This window comes from Venturia canescens, chromosome 8 (assembly GCF_019457755.1).
Source record: "Venturia canescens isolate UGA chromosome 8, ASM1945775v1, whole genome shotgun sequence".
In the NCBI taxonomy this organism is placed as follows: domain Eukaryota; kingdom Metazoa; phylum Arthropoda; class Insecta; order Hymenoptera; family Ichneumonidae; genus Venturia; species Venturia canescens.
Window position 1 is genome coordinate 7,680,927 of NC_057428.1, and position 17,657 is coordinate 7,698,583.

Here is a 17,657-nt window from a genome sequence, read left to right on the forward strand (position 1 = left end):
AGGGATCGATCGAGGAAATAAATTCGGTAGGACTAATAGCAGGCAGACGATGATATTTAGTCATATGATGTTTTGGCGTGTGATATTCTGTCCCGGTGATATTTGGTCGCAGTAATATTTTGTCCGTGATATTTTGTCGTGTGATCTAACTTCATGGAACCAAAATATCACATTGAAGTCCAAATATTTTTTAGAAACGTTAGGTTTCGTCATAAAATAATGAAAAAGTCATTTAACTCCATCTCAGAGATGTAAATTCTTGGGATTCGTGATTAATTCTTTAGAATACAATATTAAACTCACCGATAAGAAGAAAAAATAAATCGATCACTTAATTGATAATATGAAAATTGGGCAATCCTGTAATTTTTTTTTTTTGCTACTTTTTTGCGTGTTTTGAATGCGGCTTCTCCAGCTGTAGCGTACGGCCATGCGCATTGTAAATGATTAAAGAGGCAAAAATGGTTGGCACTGATTACCAACGATGAAGATTACGGTAAAAAAATGATGATAGAAAATAAATTGGAAAAAGATATCGGATCGTGGAAACTGAATGGCAAAATAGGAAAAAACCCTATAAGAACAGGAAAATACCCACTCGAAATATCTTCAGACGCTTCCTTAACAGGATGGGGAATCTATCCGTGGATGGTGGAATAACGCTCAGAGAGGAGACACCATATTAATTATCTCGAGTTGCTAGCAGTATGTTTTGCTCTGAAAAGTTTTACAACAACTCTACAAAATTGTGAAATTTTGCTCAGAGTGGACAATACAACGGCGATTGCGTATATAAATAAAGTAGGGGGAGTTCAGTATCCAATATTAAGGTATAACTAGATGGATAGATCGACCAAAAATTATATCTGATTGGAATTTCCGTACTTCGTGATGCAATAAAAATCTGAAAAAATTCAACATTTGGAAAGCTATGAACAACAATTACACAGCCGCACAAAAAAAAAGTTGATTGTGCGGCGGATGCGGCTATGCTTTTCCTACGTATTTTGAGCTGCTGAATCGATATTCGAGGTTAGAATTCAGATCCTGTGTACCATTTTTTTGATAACTCGAAATGATGATGTAAATAGGCCATTATTCTCGTTTAGCATTAACTAGATCGCTTTGGGAGGGTCCGTAGGCTTAATATACTCACATATTCACATCAGGCCATAAGTACCAATGCAGTAGGAACGAAAGAGCACGGATCCAGGACCTGCAGAAACTGATTATTGGGCTAAATCTACGGAAAAAAACGCATTTTTCAACGCTCACACGTTAAAAATATCTCTAAGACTCATATATCTATACATTTGTCCACCGTCCTATAATATACTTTCAAAGTCCGATATTACTCCACCAATAACATTCTAAAGTATCTGGAATTGCTTAAAAATGTCTATGACTTTTTGCTATAACGCACCTTTTTTTCTTCAAACGATATATGTAATGGATTTCTTTTGCGTTTTATGCCTTTCTTTGGCGTTTCCCTCTTTAACATCCAACAGAAATCTGCCATCATATTAATATCCCAATTTCCCTGATATCGACGTTCCATTCCTTTGAGATCTTGATGGAAAGCTCTCCCTGTTCTTTGCTGTAGGCGCCAAGGTTTTCAGGAAATGCATCCACGTGGGAATGTAAGAAGTGCAATTTGAGATTCATCAAACAACCTTGTTTAGTGTAGTTGATGACCATTTCTCTGACGATTTCTTCTTAATTCGGGCTTTTGTTATTGCCTAAGAAGTTCTCAACGACTTCTTTGAAACTACACCATGCGGCTTTCTCTGATTGTGAGTTGTTCATTGTCGTGACAAACATTTCGCTCTCAACATCTTTCTTATTTGTGGCCCATTGAAAATCCCCTCTTTCAACTTGGCATCCGAAATATTCGGGAACTGATGTTGTAAATAAATGAAACAATCTCCCTCTTTGTTCAAAGATTTCACGAACTGTTTCATCAACCCAAGCTTAACATGCAAAGGGGGTAGCAAGATTTTAGTGGGTTCTACCAAAGGTTTTCGGATGATGTTGAATGCTCCAGGATTCAGATTTGTTCTATTGGGCCACACTTTGTCCGTGTATCCAATATGTATCCAATATGTGTAGCCCAATATCATCGACGGTATTTTCAAATCGCCACAAATCTGCCACTTATGTTTGACGTAATTAATTTTCTCTAGAACCTTCTGAATGTTTTCGTAATTATCTTTTAGCACCACTGAATGGGCTACCGGTATCGGGGCATAAAAGTTGCCTATATGAAGCAATATTCCTTTGAGACTCCGCTTCGATGAATCAAGGAACAGTCTCCATTCGTCTGCCTTATAAGATTGAGGTTTCAGTTCATTCATCAGACCTTCTACATCGTTGCAGTATATCAGTTCTTCCTCCTGAGAGTAATATTCTCGAAACTTCTTTTCTCTATTCCGATATACTGTAACATTAGTGCCTTTGGCTAACAGATTTTTTTTTCTCAGCGAAGAAGCTAGATATTCTGCGCCATCTTTCGGCAACCCAAGATCTCTGATTAAATCGTTCAATTCCTGCTGCGAGTAAGGTTCAGGAATTTTTTGTTTTTTGTCCCTAGGCATGTCCTCACTTTCATTCTCCTTTTTCATATCTTGTGCATCTAAATCTGTATTTAGATGATGCGAATTCATATCCACTTTTTCTAAGGATGCAAAAGAAATCCATTACATATATCGTTTGAAGAAAAAAAGGTGCGTTATAGCAAAAAGTCATAGACATTTTTAAGCAATTCCAGAATCTTTAGAATATTATTGGTGGAGTAATATTGGACTTTGATTGTATATTATAGGACGGTGGAAAAATGTATAGATATATGAGTCTTAGAGGTATTGTTAACGCGTTGGCGTTGAAAAATGCATTTTTACCGTAGATTTAGCCCAATAATCAGTTTCTGCAGGTCCTGGATCCGTGCTCTTTCGTTCCTACTGCATTGATACTTATGGCCTGATGTGAATATGTGAGTATATTAAACCTACGGACCCTCCCAAAGCGATCTAGTTAATGCTAAACGAAAATAATGGCCTATTTACATCATATTTTGGAGCTATCGAAAAAATGGTACACAGGATCTGAATTAGAACCGCGAATATCGATTCAGCAGCTCAGAATTCGTAGGAAAAGCATAGCCGCATCCGCCGCACAATCAACTTTTTTTTTGTGTGGCTGTGTTATCAATAATAATATTGCCCAAAAGTGAATAAAAAATTGTTTAAACAATTACGATGAATTTTACGATGATCTATTGTTTTTTTTTTACCAATCAAATGTGTGTATTTTTCCGGATGCTCATGAATTTTTTCAGAATTTTCGTGGATTTTTGAAATTTCTCGAAAAAATTTTGAAAAAAATTTTTTTAAATTTGAATTTTGGATATATTTTAGAAGACATATTTACCATTAGTTTTGAAAAGTCTCAGGGTTACTGGATCAAAAATGTACAAATAGAGCCACTTAAAAAATTTAAAGAAGGGAATTTCAAAAATCCACGAAAATTCTGAAAAAAATCATGAGCATTCAGAAAAATGCGTACATTCGATTCGTAAAAAAAAAAAAACAAGGGTTTACTGTAAAATTGTTAAAAAAATATTTATTTAAACAATTTATTAATAACTTTTGGGCAATATTATTGTTGATAATTGTACTAGTTCATAACTTTCCAAATATTGCTGAATTTTTTCAGATTTTTATTGCATCACGAAGTACGGAAATTCCGATCAGGTACAATTTATCGGCTGGGCTATCCATCCAGTAATACCTTAAATCAGTTGGCTCGAGAAATTTGGTTATGAGCGAAAGATTTGGGTATTTGTATCCTACATTTCTTCCTAAGAAAACGTTTACGCAGATATTGCCTCACGAATTCCGAACATGGACACTGAATGGGAATTATCACAGGAGGTTTTCAATAAAATATCAAAACAATTTGGCCCGATAACGATTGATCTTTATGCATCAAATTTAAATAAAAAAGTTGATAAATATTGCTCAAGTTTCCAAATCCTGAAGTGTATAAGGTAGTTGCTTTTACCTTGTCATGGAAAAATGAAAATTTTTATGCCTTTCCCCCATTTGCTTTGATTTTACGGTCTTTAAAGAAGATCATTACAGACAAAGCAGATGGTGTTGTAGTGCCAAACTGGCCAACACAGTCTTGGTTTCCCACGTTTCAGCCCTTGCTCAGGGGAACACCAATTATTTTTCAACCACATAATAGATTATTAATGTCTCCTTGCAGGACTCTAACGCACTCATTGGCACAGACACTTTCCCTGATGGTGGGACAATTATCAGGCAGGCTTTTTTGAATCAATGATTTTCGCAAGAGACGACAAATATAATGATTAATTCTATCGCCCAATGTACGCAAAAGCAATATGAGTCGTCCTTACGACAATGGTGAAAATTCACAAAAGAGCAAAATTATGATACATATAACATAGATGAGTTCAAGATCATCGAATTTCTCACAAAATGTGATAATAATGGTGCAAAGTATAGAACACTAAATTCAAACAGAACAGCAATAGGTCTAATCGCCTCTACAGATGTTTGCAGTGAAAAGCTGATGTCGCGATTTATGCGAGGAGTATACGAAAGTCGACCGACTCGTCCTAAATATGATACCACGTGGGATGTTGATATTGTTCTCCAATACACAGATAAGATATCAGATCAAGATAAGACCGATCTTCGAATTCTGTCAGAAAAAACAATCACACTATTGTTACTTACCATAGCTCATCGCTTACAGACAATGTCATTAATCTACATAGATAATATTTACCAAATTCAATTTGGAATCGAAATAAGAGTTTTGGAACAAATAAAGACATCGAGACTTGAAGTCAATCAACTAAACCTGATACTACCTTTCTTCAAAGAAAATAAAAATCTATGTGTTGCAAAAACACTTCTGCAATACATTGATAAGACAAAGTTTTTACGAGGAGAACGGAAAGCGGTTTTCATCTTTATAGCGAAGCTTCATAAACCAGTGAGTGCCCAAACCCTGGGGTATTTTGGTTGAAGTCATTTCTTAAAAAAGAAGGAATAAATACAAATGAATTTACGGCTTACAGCACCAAACATACCGCCGTTTCTAAGGCACTAATAAAGGGAGTAAGTGTAAGTACTGTCAAACGCACGGTTGGGTGGTCAAGAAAATCGTCAGTGTTTGCAAAATTCTGTATTAGGTCCGTAATGGATCGAAACGATATATTTGCTCTGTCAATCCTGAAAAATAAATGATTATATGTTTTTTTGTATCATGAATATCTGGGTAATAAAAAAAAGGCACGTCAAAATTTTTTGCAGACTCTGAACATCTACATGTAATCATCGAGAACGAGATGTCGTAGTATATTAATATTAATACGTTCAAACGAGCCCGTCGAAGGCGGGCCAATTTCGATCGGTATTATTTGAAGACGTCTCATTCAACGATGATTACCTCCCACCCCTTATTGGGACCCGATATCTCATAATTATCGAACAAAAAATTTTTGAAATTAAACTTTAAACTAAATGACAAACAGTTGCTGTTGAAGAACTTTCCGTAGAAAGTCCTTCAGATGGAAGAGGCGCGATGTCAAATTTTTATGCTTTAAACGTTATGGATTGAAGCATAGCTAACACTACTCCATGAAATCATCTTCGAACGACACTTCTTCGTATAATATCGATCGAACTTTGCCCGTCCTCGGCGGGCTCGTTTGATCGAATTATTGTACATTGTATGATTTTTTTTAGATTAGTCTCATGGTAGATACAGCTTTCCGTGTATTTTTTTCCGAATTAATCATATAATCTATGGGAGGATTTTCATTGATATAAACCTGATGAACGATATTAATATTTTTGATCGTGCTCCAACAAATTCAAAATATGTTTCTATTTATGTATTTTCCATTTAAACTAAAATTATTCAGTTAAATCTGTAAAATCAGTTAATCAGTTAAAAATTCATTCGTTTCAATTAAAAACTTCGTTTCATTCCCAGTATTTTTTTTTTTAAGATATTGATCAATAACGTGACGAAAACCATTAAATAGAAAGATATATATCAAGGTAGAAATTTTACCCTTTTTTCGTTCACGTATTCCCCTTTAAGCTTCCATTTACGAAATTAATATAAATTAGAACACTTTATTCAATTCACTAGAAAATGATTGTACTGATATTGATCAATATGAATATTAGTAAAAAAAAAAAAATAATTAGTTTTGCACAATTTTTTTTTAAATTTAATTTTAGTTTAAATTGGAAATACATAAATAGAAACATATTTTGGATCTGTTGGAACAGAATGAATAATATTAAAATCGTTAAAATCATTAATCGGACTTATAATAATGGAAATCAATTAATAAAAAAATATGATTAATTCGAAAAAAATACAAGAAAAAATGTATTCATCATCAGACTAGTTTTAAAAATCGTAGAATGGATCACTATATTTTAGGAAATTTTTCGCAAAAATAAAAAACGGCATACATCTTTCAAAAATATGTTTTCTGTACACCTCGGTCGAAAGTACGTACTTTTTGCACCAATTACAGTACTGAAAGTATAACATTTCTGCACTGTCAAAACTGCACACGCGTCATTTGTCTTAGCGGGAGCAATAGTATATTACACACCTAGGGCAGGAAAATAAGGAAAGTCTCAGATCACATGTAATTGTCGGCCGAGGCGAAGCCGAGGCTGACAAACATGTGGTCTGAGGCTTTACTTTTTCCTGCCCGAGGTGTGTATACGATTTTTCTATCCGACGTAGGCGCATTCCGCCTGCGTCGGACAGAAAAATCGTATACACTCCACGGGAGTGAAATTAGACCACCTCAAACCGCGTGCTTATCACCCTCGCCTTCGGCTCGGGTGACAATTCTGCCCGCGGTTTGAAGTAGTCTATTTTCCCTCCCTAGGTGTGTAATATACTATTTGTGCATTCCGAAAGGGTTTGACATAATTTTATTGACGTGATTTTTTTGACGTTTGACGTTTGAATCGATATTGCCTACACAGTTTTTGAAAAAGGCTGTGTCTAGTCGTCTGGAGACTGTACGAATAAGGTTATGTTATCAAAACAGCGTTAAACTGCTGCAAGTCTGACGAAAAACATCCATTTATTCTTCCAGATGAAATCGATGCGATGGCAAAAAATAATGTAATCAGATTGATGAAATGAATATAGTCGTCCGGAACAAAGATCCATTTTCAGGTGCATAGGAAAGCAAATATTCATATAAATTATCAAGTATGTATTATCAAGAATAAACGTATGTTATTATTCGTCTGGACCGTCCAGACTTGTAGCAGTTTAGCGCTGTTTTGATAATATAACCTTATTCGTACGGTTTCCAGACGACTAGACGTAGCTCTCTTCAAACTATTATAATTGTATCGTTCGATTATTTATACTTGTTCCGTTATTTATAACAGAAGAATTTTTTGTTTTTTTTTTTTACTCTAATTATATTTGTTTTTTTTTTCTCGCTTCACTCGTGCCGTAAATGTCGGGGCAGGCGTCAAAAAATCTTCTATGGATAGATGCACATTTCGGAAAAAATATACTTTCGACCGGCTGTAAAGAAAAATAGTTTTCTGCCCTCCGGGCCGAAGTTGCCGCATTCCGCCTACGTCGGACAGAAAAAGAAATTTGTCAGCCTCGGCTTCGTCTCGGCCGACAATTACATGTGATCTGAGACTTTCCTTATTTTCCTACCCTAGGTATGTAATATACTAATACACCACACGGGCAGACGTTTGAAAGCCCTGAACTGCACGTCATAATGCCCGAGGCGAAGCCGAGGACTTTCAGGAAGCAGGAATTTCAAACTTTCTGCCCTTGTAGTGTAATATACTATTCTTACTTTAGAAGCACATTTTTTCGAAAATTATAACTCTTGACAGAGAAGAGATAAAAATCTAAAAATTAGTGTGGATACTCCTTTTATGGGGTGCTATATGTTATAAAAATAATGAAGAAAATAAAAAATGATCGGGGTCATGGGCTATGTGAAATAGCGTGGAATGCCTCATGTATAATGAAAAAATGATGATTATGATGATGACAATGCGTTTGTCAGGGACTTTTTACAGTATATTTTTGCTATTTCTGAATTATTTTCGTAGGGGATAAAAAATTTTGGGGGTTTTCGTAGGCACGGATATTCTGGAGATTGGCATTCACCTGTGGAATATTTTGGGTGAAGATATTTTGAGCGTCAGTAATATTGGTGGGGTTCATTTGACTTAGATAATAACGTATAGACCCGATTGGAACACATAAATCAAACATTTTTTTGAGGTTCACCTCTAAACACCGAATGACAACCTGATTGAGTCGATTCCGGAAAAAATTGATTGAACTTCCTTTAAATCAACTATCACTCGACGAATTCTCAATACGATTGATTCTTTTAAGATTAATCGACACTATACGATCTTAGGTTCGAAAATATCTTCGATTCAGCTTTTTCTAAATATTAAAAAAGCGGTGAGGATACTAACTAACGTCCGTACTTTGATGAACAAATGGAACAGGCCTTCTTATTAATGAAAAGATTGAACGCAAATGTTTGCCTTTTGAATAGTGATCTCTGTACAATTAGTTATCAGTACCATTCCAGAAAAAGGCTGCAATAAGATCGTACAGTTTTTTTTTTCGATCGTGACCACATCGAAAGCGTGCCGATTTGAAAAAAGCATGATTACTTATAAAATTTTCAATAAATTGACCGTAATTCAATCGATAGTAATGGATACGTGATCGGTGAGTGGTTTTGACGATCTTCCAGGATTAACAGTTTTGGGTGAAGCAGCAGTGGTTGCTTGATAAGTAATCTTATTGTTTTTCATATTTCAGGTTAAGAAGTGCAGTTTAAATGCAATACGGGAGTGACCAAGAGGGAAGTGACTATGTTGTGCAACCCGTCTGCGGGTTCTCTGGGGAAGACGAAACGTTAGTGACTTAGGGGGCGGGTAAAAACTAGGCTATCGAGATCATCAAATAGTCGACGATTCACTATAGTACCCTGGTCAGTACTTAAAATGCAGATAAACGAGTAACTAATTTATTAAAAAATTTACGCGGCGATAAAATTTCGTACGGATCATAAGAATGGGAGCTTGAACGATTGATGGCAGAATCTCGAAATGAGTAAGGAAACATTGAGTCGTGCTGCATACGTAAGAGTACGAAGAAGGCCTTTTCTGAAGTGTTGAGACGATTTTCGAATAGAAAGGAGATGAAAGGTACGTGGTCAGCTTGCGGAGTGTTCTATGAGATTCTCTCTATATCCTCGACGATTCTTAAGCTTTCGAAATCCCCGTATTCGGCTATATATATAAATATATATACACACATTCCAGTAGATAGAGACGTAGATAGTGGTGAGGAGAGACGAGAAAGCTTGAAACCTGGATGACCCTCGAGTGGCCGCGATATTGCCAGGAGAAGCAGCGCGGGATAACCAAGAGAGAGAGAGAGAGAGGAGAGAGGTTGCTACACACCCCTTGGAGTTGGTCCACGGACTAGCGGAGGACTTGAGTGCAATCACGCCGTCGGCGTACGTCGAGCTCCGGGTTCCGTGTTCTCCGACCGTCTAACCACTTCCCTTGCTCTCTTCCTCTACCGTTTCCACTTATACATAACCGAGCTATTCCTGATTGTATGAAAGGAGAAACAGGGTTTATCTGTATATAGTTAGAGGTTTCACCAATGATAGGAGAGAAGAAAAAACAGGAAACAAATGGACGCGGCTCACATCCCTTTGCTTGTTACATCGTCAATGAAATACGCCTTTCTACCCCTCACCGTCATATCAGCACGATAAATGCATATAGTATGCCATTGCAGACCGACATTAGTTTTCAATGAATATACTATCGATGAGTTATCTCCAAATTATTCGTTTGTTTTTTCCTTTCCACGATTTTCTTTTAGGTCAGTCCATCGTTAGATGAATTATCAAACAGGGGGGACGAAGGAAACTCGTGGATAGTTGTAGAGCAAATGGACTTTCGTTATGTAGCCAATAACAGTAATAATAATGATAATGATGATGACAAAAATGAGAATAAAAAAATAATAAAAATGACGATAATTCCAAGAGTGATCGTAATACGGTTAGGAACCCTCGTCTTTCTCTATATTAGATGGTTATATTGGTCCGGACCATTAATAACGTTGAAGCATCGCTATCGAATTCTCTACTTATCAGACGTTGCCAACGAGAGAAAATACCGTGGCTCACAGTGTGCTGAGCATCAAAACCGCAGAATATCTCGTCTCCGCGATTGCGTCTCTTAACCATCTTGTGGAAAACAATCTTTCCAGAATAAATGAGCCTCTTCAGAAATTTTATCGATTGAACGTCGAGGCAAGATTGAAAAATGTTCCCTCTGTCATAGATTTACGGAAAGTTTACCGTCGACTCAATAAACTGATACTGAAGGACTGAAATTACAAACACCGGGATCATTTTTGCTGCGGCGTTATTGAAAATTTCATTGAAAATCATTTTGTAGTACTTGAATATACTTGAATAATAAAACGGTAAAATTTCTTTGTGAGATTATTTTTTTAATTCAATTAAACTACAATTACAAATCGTACATATTTTCCAACGTTCAGATATATAGTTCACGAAAAAATTATGGGACGGATGTCGCATAGACCCGCTAGATTTCGTACCAGTTCTGAGTTGGTTTGGGGGGGGGGAGGTGGGGGGGGGGGGGGGGGGGGGTTGACGTTAACGTCAATCCTGTGAAAAATAAGGCCCGATTTTAAGAATTTTTTTAAACGCTACATATGGTAGCAGAAGTACTTCGGAAAAAAGTTCTCCACCAGTGCACAGTATGAATCGAAATCTACTCGACCGATTCTTTTAAAATTTGGCATACTATTTATCACGAATTTTTTTTTTTCAATTTTTCATAATTATTAATTTTACAATAACACGTAGGTTTATTTTTTAGGCGACGAATTGGTGTTTTCACGTCTGAGTGTCACAAAAAGTTAAAAAAATCCTCTCGTAGATATCTGGTCAATTACGTAAGGAAGTAATATGCCAAATTTCACAAAAGTCAGTCGAATAGATTTCGACTTATACTGCTCCCCGATGAAAAACTTTTTTCCGAAGCCTCTGCTACCATCAAGTTGATTATTGATATTTGAGATAAAAAAATACAAGGAATATTGTTCTTATATTGTATTATGTCACAATCAATTAAATAAATTTGTATTATCTGTAACTTCTAAAAAAATTCTTAAAATTAGGCTTTTTTTACCGAATGGACGTTATCCCCCCTCCCTCCCCCCTTAAGAAATTGTCCGACTAGCTAGGTAAATTAGCCTTAATACGAAGTCACAATATTTCATTCTATCAGAGACTCAGTTTTCCAAGGATGCTTGGTGTTTGAGAGTAAGGAATTTTGTCCCTTCCGGATCATCGAATTTCGATGGGGTTAAAGCAAGGAAAAGGGAAGCAAGCGGAGTAACTACGCAGCAGTTTCTCAGAGGCATCATCCTCGTAGATCGAGCTTTGTGCTCGTGTGTATATGTGTATGTATTTTAGTACGGTTTCTATCGCCAAGCTCGTACCCCCCACCCGCCCCTCGCTCGGTCTAACTTTCTCTCTCTCTCCTTCTCTCCGAGGTCTTTTGCATCTTTCCTTTTGCGAGACGACGTTTCTCTCTCGGTTCATAATCCAGTGCGGTGGCAACTGATTATACCCCGACTCTCTCGGGTTCCGTGGGTTGCGCGTTTCCCGCGGCCTTATCCACCCTCTGGAAAAGCTTCTCTATCCCTCTCTCTCTCTTTCTCTTCCGCCGTCTCCCATCGACCTTCCAACACCTCCCTCAACCTCTTCCTATATTACTTTACCTCCACGTCTCTCGTCTCTCGTCTTTCGATGCTACCCTCCTTCCTACCCTCTGGTCTCTTCCCCTTCTCAATACCACGGAGCTTTACGTCAATTAGAATAAGGTTGGCACTTTCCCTACGAAGAGTAATTACTTTAATTAACAAAATGGTTAGAGGCTCGGCCTCCGGTATGCTGTGACGGGTGGTGGGAAGATACGACTTTCGGCAACATCGGTGAGTCAGTCAGTCACAAGTTTTTTTTCAACAACCATAACCTGACTCATTGATTATTTTGATTTATTTTTCTTGGTATTTTCTATTTTCTTTGGGACTAGTAAAAGAGAGAGAGAGAGAGAGAGAGGAGAGAAAAAAAGTGAAGTGAGAGGTAGGGCGAGAAAGAGAGAGAGAGAGCGAAGGGGGGGGGGGGGGAGAGAAAGGCCGTGACAAAGATAAAGCTTAGATATTCCCGCAACTTCCGGACCAACAACCCAAACTCATCCCCCTTTTCCGGTTAATTAATAATTGTTAATTAAAACTCGCTTTCCGAAGGATCGCGAAAGCCTTACCCATCGTCCTTGCCCGAAGGCTTGTCCAAGCCTCCAATGGTGTGCTGAGGTGGTGGCATGCTGTAACAGGGTGCTGGAGTGTAACCCGCTGGTATCTGATAAGCGGAAGTTACTGGTCCACCGGGATAAGCGCCACCGCAATTGTAACCGGCCGTTGGATAAGGCGTGTACGTGTTGCCAGGATATTCGGCTTGAACGCCAGTCATACCGTAGCCTGGATGGGGGCTCATTGGCCCGTAAGCTGAACAAAAAATGAAACTCATAGAAAAAATGAACAGCAAGTCGAGGATAATCATTGGAATTAACTGTTCAAAAGTTACTTTTGTTACATGCTTATTTCATTGTATTATTCTATGGTGCAGTGAGTAAATTAATAACATGTTTGAAAATCTTATATGCCCCAGTTCGTTCTCATGAAAATGGACTTGAAGCTTAAGCTGCCGGTTTAAAATGAGGGTGGCTGGAAATGAAATTAATCGAGAATGTAGATTTTCTAAAATCTTGTGATTCAGGGCATTCTGTCATTTTGAGGAAACACCAATAATTATTGTCACAAAATCGATGGACGGCTTGACTTCGAAGTTTTCCTTTCAGCATGAAGAGTTTCAGCGCCAGCAAGTCAACAAATTTTTGTAATTAATCGGAATCGTCATACGAAGCGATGGCGAATAACTACATTTCAAGAGCACCTTGATTTATGCATCACGATTTTTTTGTTCTTCCTGCCGGTCCACTTGATTAATCCACTCGGTCGTGAATTGGAGTTTGGGAGGGTGTTTTGCCCGTTTATTATCCCCCTAACTGAAATATTCCGTTCTGACGCTTTGTGACGTTTTATGTGCTTGCGGCTGTATTACGTGAGTGGAGGAAAAAAAACACCGAGTACTGGAGGGTGAATCGAGAACGATCGAGCGTCAGGTAGCGACGAACAAGGATATAGTAAAATTGTCTCGTCAGTAGAAAAGTTGAACGTGTGTGGAGGCTGGAGAAAATTGTATGTGTGTTTGCGTTCGTACGACGTTCTGTAGCATCGTTGGACGTTCCCGTTATATTCGAATGTTTCAATTTCAATAACTACTCCCCCGCGTCCTCGTCGAGCCTCGACAATATTGCTGGCTTGCTCTCCCATCTCGCTTTTCATCTCCTTCAAACTTCTCTCTCTCTCTCTCTCTCGTTCTCTCTTTTCATACAATTGTATATACATATGTATGCATGCGAAAAGGACGTTTCATTCACCCTCAACGTGTACGCGAAATATTGATAATTAACAATGGCCGTGTTGCCGGACTTTGGTGGAGTGAGAAACGTGCCTGTTCTTGTGAGAGCAGAGTTCTCATACAGAGTTAACTTATGATATTATACATGTGCTCTTTTATATCCGTATATTTTTTATATGTGTACATGTACATGGAAAAATGCAGGCATCAAGTTAACACGGCAAGTGGGAGCGAAATATAAAATAAAAAAGAGCGGGACGGTAGAAAAAAAAATACGTTTGTATGTTGGAGATGAGTTTGATGAAAGGATGAAATAAAAGTCGAGCTTTACAAACAATGTATAGATGACAAAAAATCGGTCTCAGGTCTTCTATTACGGGAAAGCCTTGTATCGTTTCTGACGAAATTTTTGTTTGTCCCGTTGTAACCCCATACCGACTTTGTTATTCACAGTCTGATTCCCTCTGGCAACTTTTGAACCCCGAGAGTCGAAAGGTGAGGTGAGCAACGAATTCTTTGTTTTATTTGACGATATTGCTCGAATCATGTCGTACCCATAGTGTGTTACCACCGAGAAGCAGGTTTGGCACATACTTCAATCGCGTTTCATCACTTCGACTCACCCATACACGTTCGTGATAATCATCATTGATGGGGGGGGGGGGGGGGGGGTAGATTTTCTAGTGAAATATTTACTCTTATAGAAAATTTTCCTTATCCCGTACTAGTTTTAATACAGATTAACTATTTTTCTCAAGACAGTTGACTCAAATTTTGAATTTTGTTGTAGAGTAGTGATAGATTATTATGGCATAATGAAAAAATTCAGCAATATTTTTGTCACACAATTTTCGTCGCGGTGGTTAACAACCGTTGATAGTGTAGCTCACCACTAGGATCTCGATACGCGTCCATATAGTGGGATACTCCGCTGTCGGGTGTGCTCTCTCGACTGTATGCAGCCGCATGGACTCCGGGAGGTGGAAAACCTACTGGCCTTATGCCTGGACCACCGCTGAAATTAACGGGCTCGTTAGCCGTCGAGAAATCGACCGGTTCAGTTTGTTCCTCGATCGGTCGTGGAGCTGAAAATGGCGGTCCAACCGGTACCGGCACAGCCTCGCCATGCCCGGTCGAGTACTGAGGGCTAGGAGCTCCGCTGTGTTCATTTCAAGAATATAGTTTTTACGAATAAATACAAGCTCGAATAAATCTTTTGAATATTGTTTGAAACGTTACATCTCTTTGCGTTTTCTTTTTTATTATGAAAGCTGTTATGAAAGCTTGAAAAATCGTTAAACAGTTCATTACCTTCGAGCAATGAAAACATTTCCCGGCGTTTTTTTTGTTCATTTGAACCCTTGAAGGACAACTCGGTTCACCCAGTTTTCCCTCATGGAGATAACATATTTGGTACACTTACCTGTGCAGCCTGTTAACGCTAAGGTCTAGTGTTTGACCCTGTGGACTCGGGACCTGAGGACTCGCAGTTAGATGAGGGCTGGCTGCAGCTTGAGGACTTCCACCAACGGTCTGCCCACCACCGTATTGCGGGCTCAGACTGTTCGAGCCATATGGCGGCGCCTGAGACAGTGTTTCACGTGTAGCAATCATTTTACGAGGAAAAAAATTGTATAACGACAGGGATAGGAGGAGATCAAGAAAGGGACAGGAGGAATCTTCCGGTTGGACATTTTAATTATTTCTAGATTTACATGACATCTGATATTTGAACTCGGATAATATAGTATCCAGCTATTTCTCTTACACACCTGCGGACTGGTAGAGGTGACACTGGAAGTGGAGAGATCCATGACCGATCCTCCAGGCGAGGTTGGTGGGCCATTTTTCTGCATCTGTTGAACCTGAGCGCTGGCGACACATTTTACATCTTCGGACTTTATCATGACACCAACGGTGGCTGCAGCAGCCATTGCCATTTGATGCTGCTGTTGTTGGACTACAGCTGCAGCTTCTTGGTGATAAGCCCTCTCCTGCTCGTCAGGGGTCATTCCCGATTGTCCGAGATAGTACATATTGGCTCTCGAGTGCAACTGTTGTTGTTGTTGCTGCTGTTGTTGTTGTTGTTGTTGTTGTTGTTGCTGCTGCTGTTGCTGCTGTGGTTGCTGCTGTTGTTGCTGGGGTTGAAAGGCTGTACAATTTTGTGTATCGTATCTGTCATACGCCGATGCGGTGCCAGGGTCATAAGGTCGATGATTAGCAGCACTGACTATCGCATTTTCATAACCCCGTGATGCAACAACATCATTCGAGTAGGTGACAACTGGTCGAGCGATATTACTGACAACCGGGTGCATATAAGCTCTCGAGTGTTCGGTCGTTCGGTGATGGTAAATCTCTTCGGTAGTGGTTACCGATGCAGCGGCGGCAGCAGCTGCCGCTGCTGCCATCATTGCCGCGGACTCGTACGGTGTCCTCTGAGACATCTGATGAGCCATCCTTGTATCTTCTACCATGGTCATGGGGTAAGTTACCGTAGGCTGCATCGGCAATACATGATGTGAAGTATGTTGTCCAGGGTGATGAATGGTCGCCCCTATCGATCTCGAACCCATCGCTTCCATCGAGGACATGGAGGACGAGTTGGAGTCCTGATTCAAGTAGGGATCGTACGTTTGTCTGAGCACGGATGAGGGTGGCGGTGGTGGAGGTGGCGAGTTCACTCGACAGTTGTTGCTCGTCGCGGTATCCTCCGACTTTGGCACGATTAAATCACCGCTCGATTGATTTCTGCCCAAATTACTGCTACAAGAAGTTCCGGTAGTGTTCGAATTCTCAGTTTTTGGTATAATTTTACTCGTTCTCGGGCTGTCGTCCTCTGGAGTTTTAGGCCCTTTAACGCTTATACCCCCTGCTTTAGTTGCCGCGTAATAATCATACGAGGGCGATCCAACCACCGATTTAGACTCTTGCGACGAGGTTCCGTACAATGGGTAACCCTTAATGTCCATCGAACCCGGCAGCAAATTCGTGCTTATGAACTCTGGCGGCATTCCCGACGCTGTTAAAAAAAAAAATATCATCGCTGCTCAGTAAAAGTTGTCGGAATTTCCATTGTGTCGTCATATCATGGTTTTGTGACGTATTAACGGGTGTTCTTACTTGAAGAAAAATCAATATAAGGCATATATGCACAATGTGGCAATGCAGCTAATAATAAGAAAAGACGCATATTGAAGGGAAAAAATTCAAAAAACGACGCTATGCTGAATGTTATAATTCTATTGGTGTTCGTACAAGCAGCACTGATTGTAAACGAACAAAAACAACAGCAACGACAGCAGCAACACCTTACCTTGGACCTTGTGGCGTGCGGTCTGCTTAATTTCCGCTGCGATAGGACATCCCGAGAGACTTCTGTGAGTGTATCGATTGGAGCTGACATGACCGCGACCGTTGCAACCAGGAGTTGGGCATTTCAAAATAGTCTCATGCATCGCCAGAACTGCGAGAACCCATAGACGTCCGAGAATTACAGACACGTCGTGTGACACACGCGACAGAATCGAAAAGAGAACGGCTTTCGGCGCTCTTTCAAATTATTTCACGAAATCTATTTCATTCAATCCCGATTGCCATATTGAGTATAATTTGTATGGTTGTTCCACCCTTACAAAAACAATATTCCGCGCCGCTCGAGGGAGGATGTGAACAAATATGTACGTAACGGAAGGTAGAAAAAAAATAATCAAAACAATACAACGAAAGTTAAAATGAACATAAAAGTCACGAATCGAAATACAAACATTTAATTACCGAGCGGGTAGAGAGATATACTGAATAATTCTTTATCAAGAGAGAATCATAAAGGAAGAATAATTTGAGAAAAACTACTAACAACAGAGAAATCATAACGTGGAAGACAGCGATTGTATTAAAAACGAGATACATGTGTTTTTTAATCTTTTATTTTTTGTGTTATACGGATCGGAATAAGTTTTTTCGACAAAATTAT

General features: G+C 39.0%; 1 protein-coding gene across 1 annotated transcript in view; it reads right to left on the minus strand.

Moving 5' to 3' along the window:
* LOC122414838 (mucin-12) overlaps positions 1 to 17,657 on the minus strand; it is a 413,778-nt gene that overhangs the window by 17,598 nt on the left and 378,523 nt on the right. Inside the window, exons 9-13 of the mRNA XM_043426441.1 lie at positions 16,998 to 17,147; positions 15,454 to 16,703; positions 15,105 to 15,265; positions 14,572 to 14,840; positions 12,465 to 12,705 (exon numbers count right to left, since the gene is read on the minus strand). Of these exons, the coding sequence (XP_043282376.1) occupies positions 12,465 to 12,705; positions 14,572 to 14,840; positions 15,105 to 15,265; positions 15,454 to 16,703; positions 16,998 to 17,147 (2,071 nt within the window). The remainder of the gene's footprint in view (positions 1 to 12,464; positions 12,706 to 14,571; positions 14,841 to 15,104; positions 15,266 to 15,453; positions 16,704 to 16,997; positions 17,148 to 17,657) is intronic.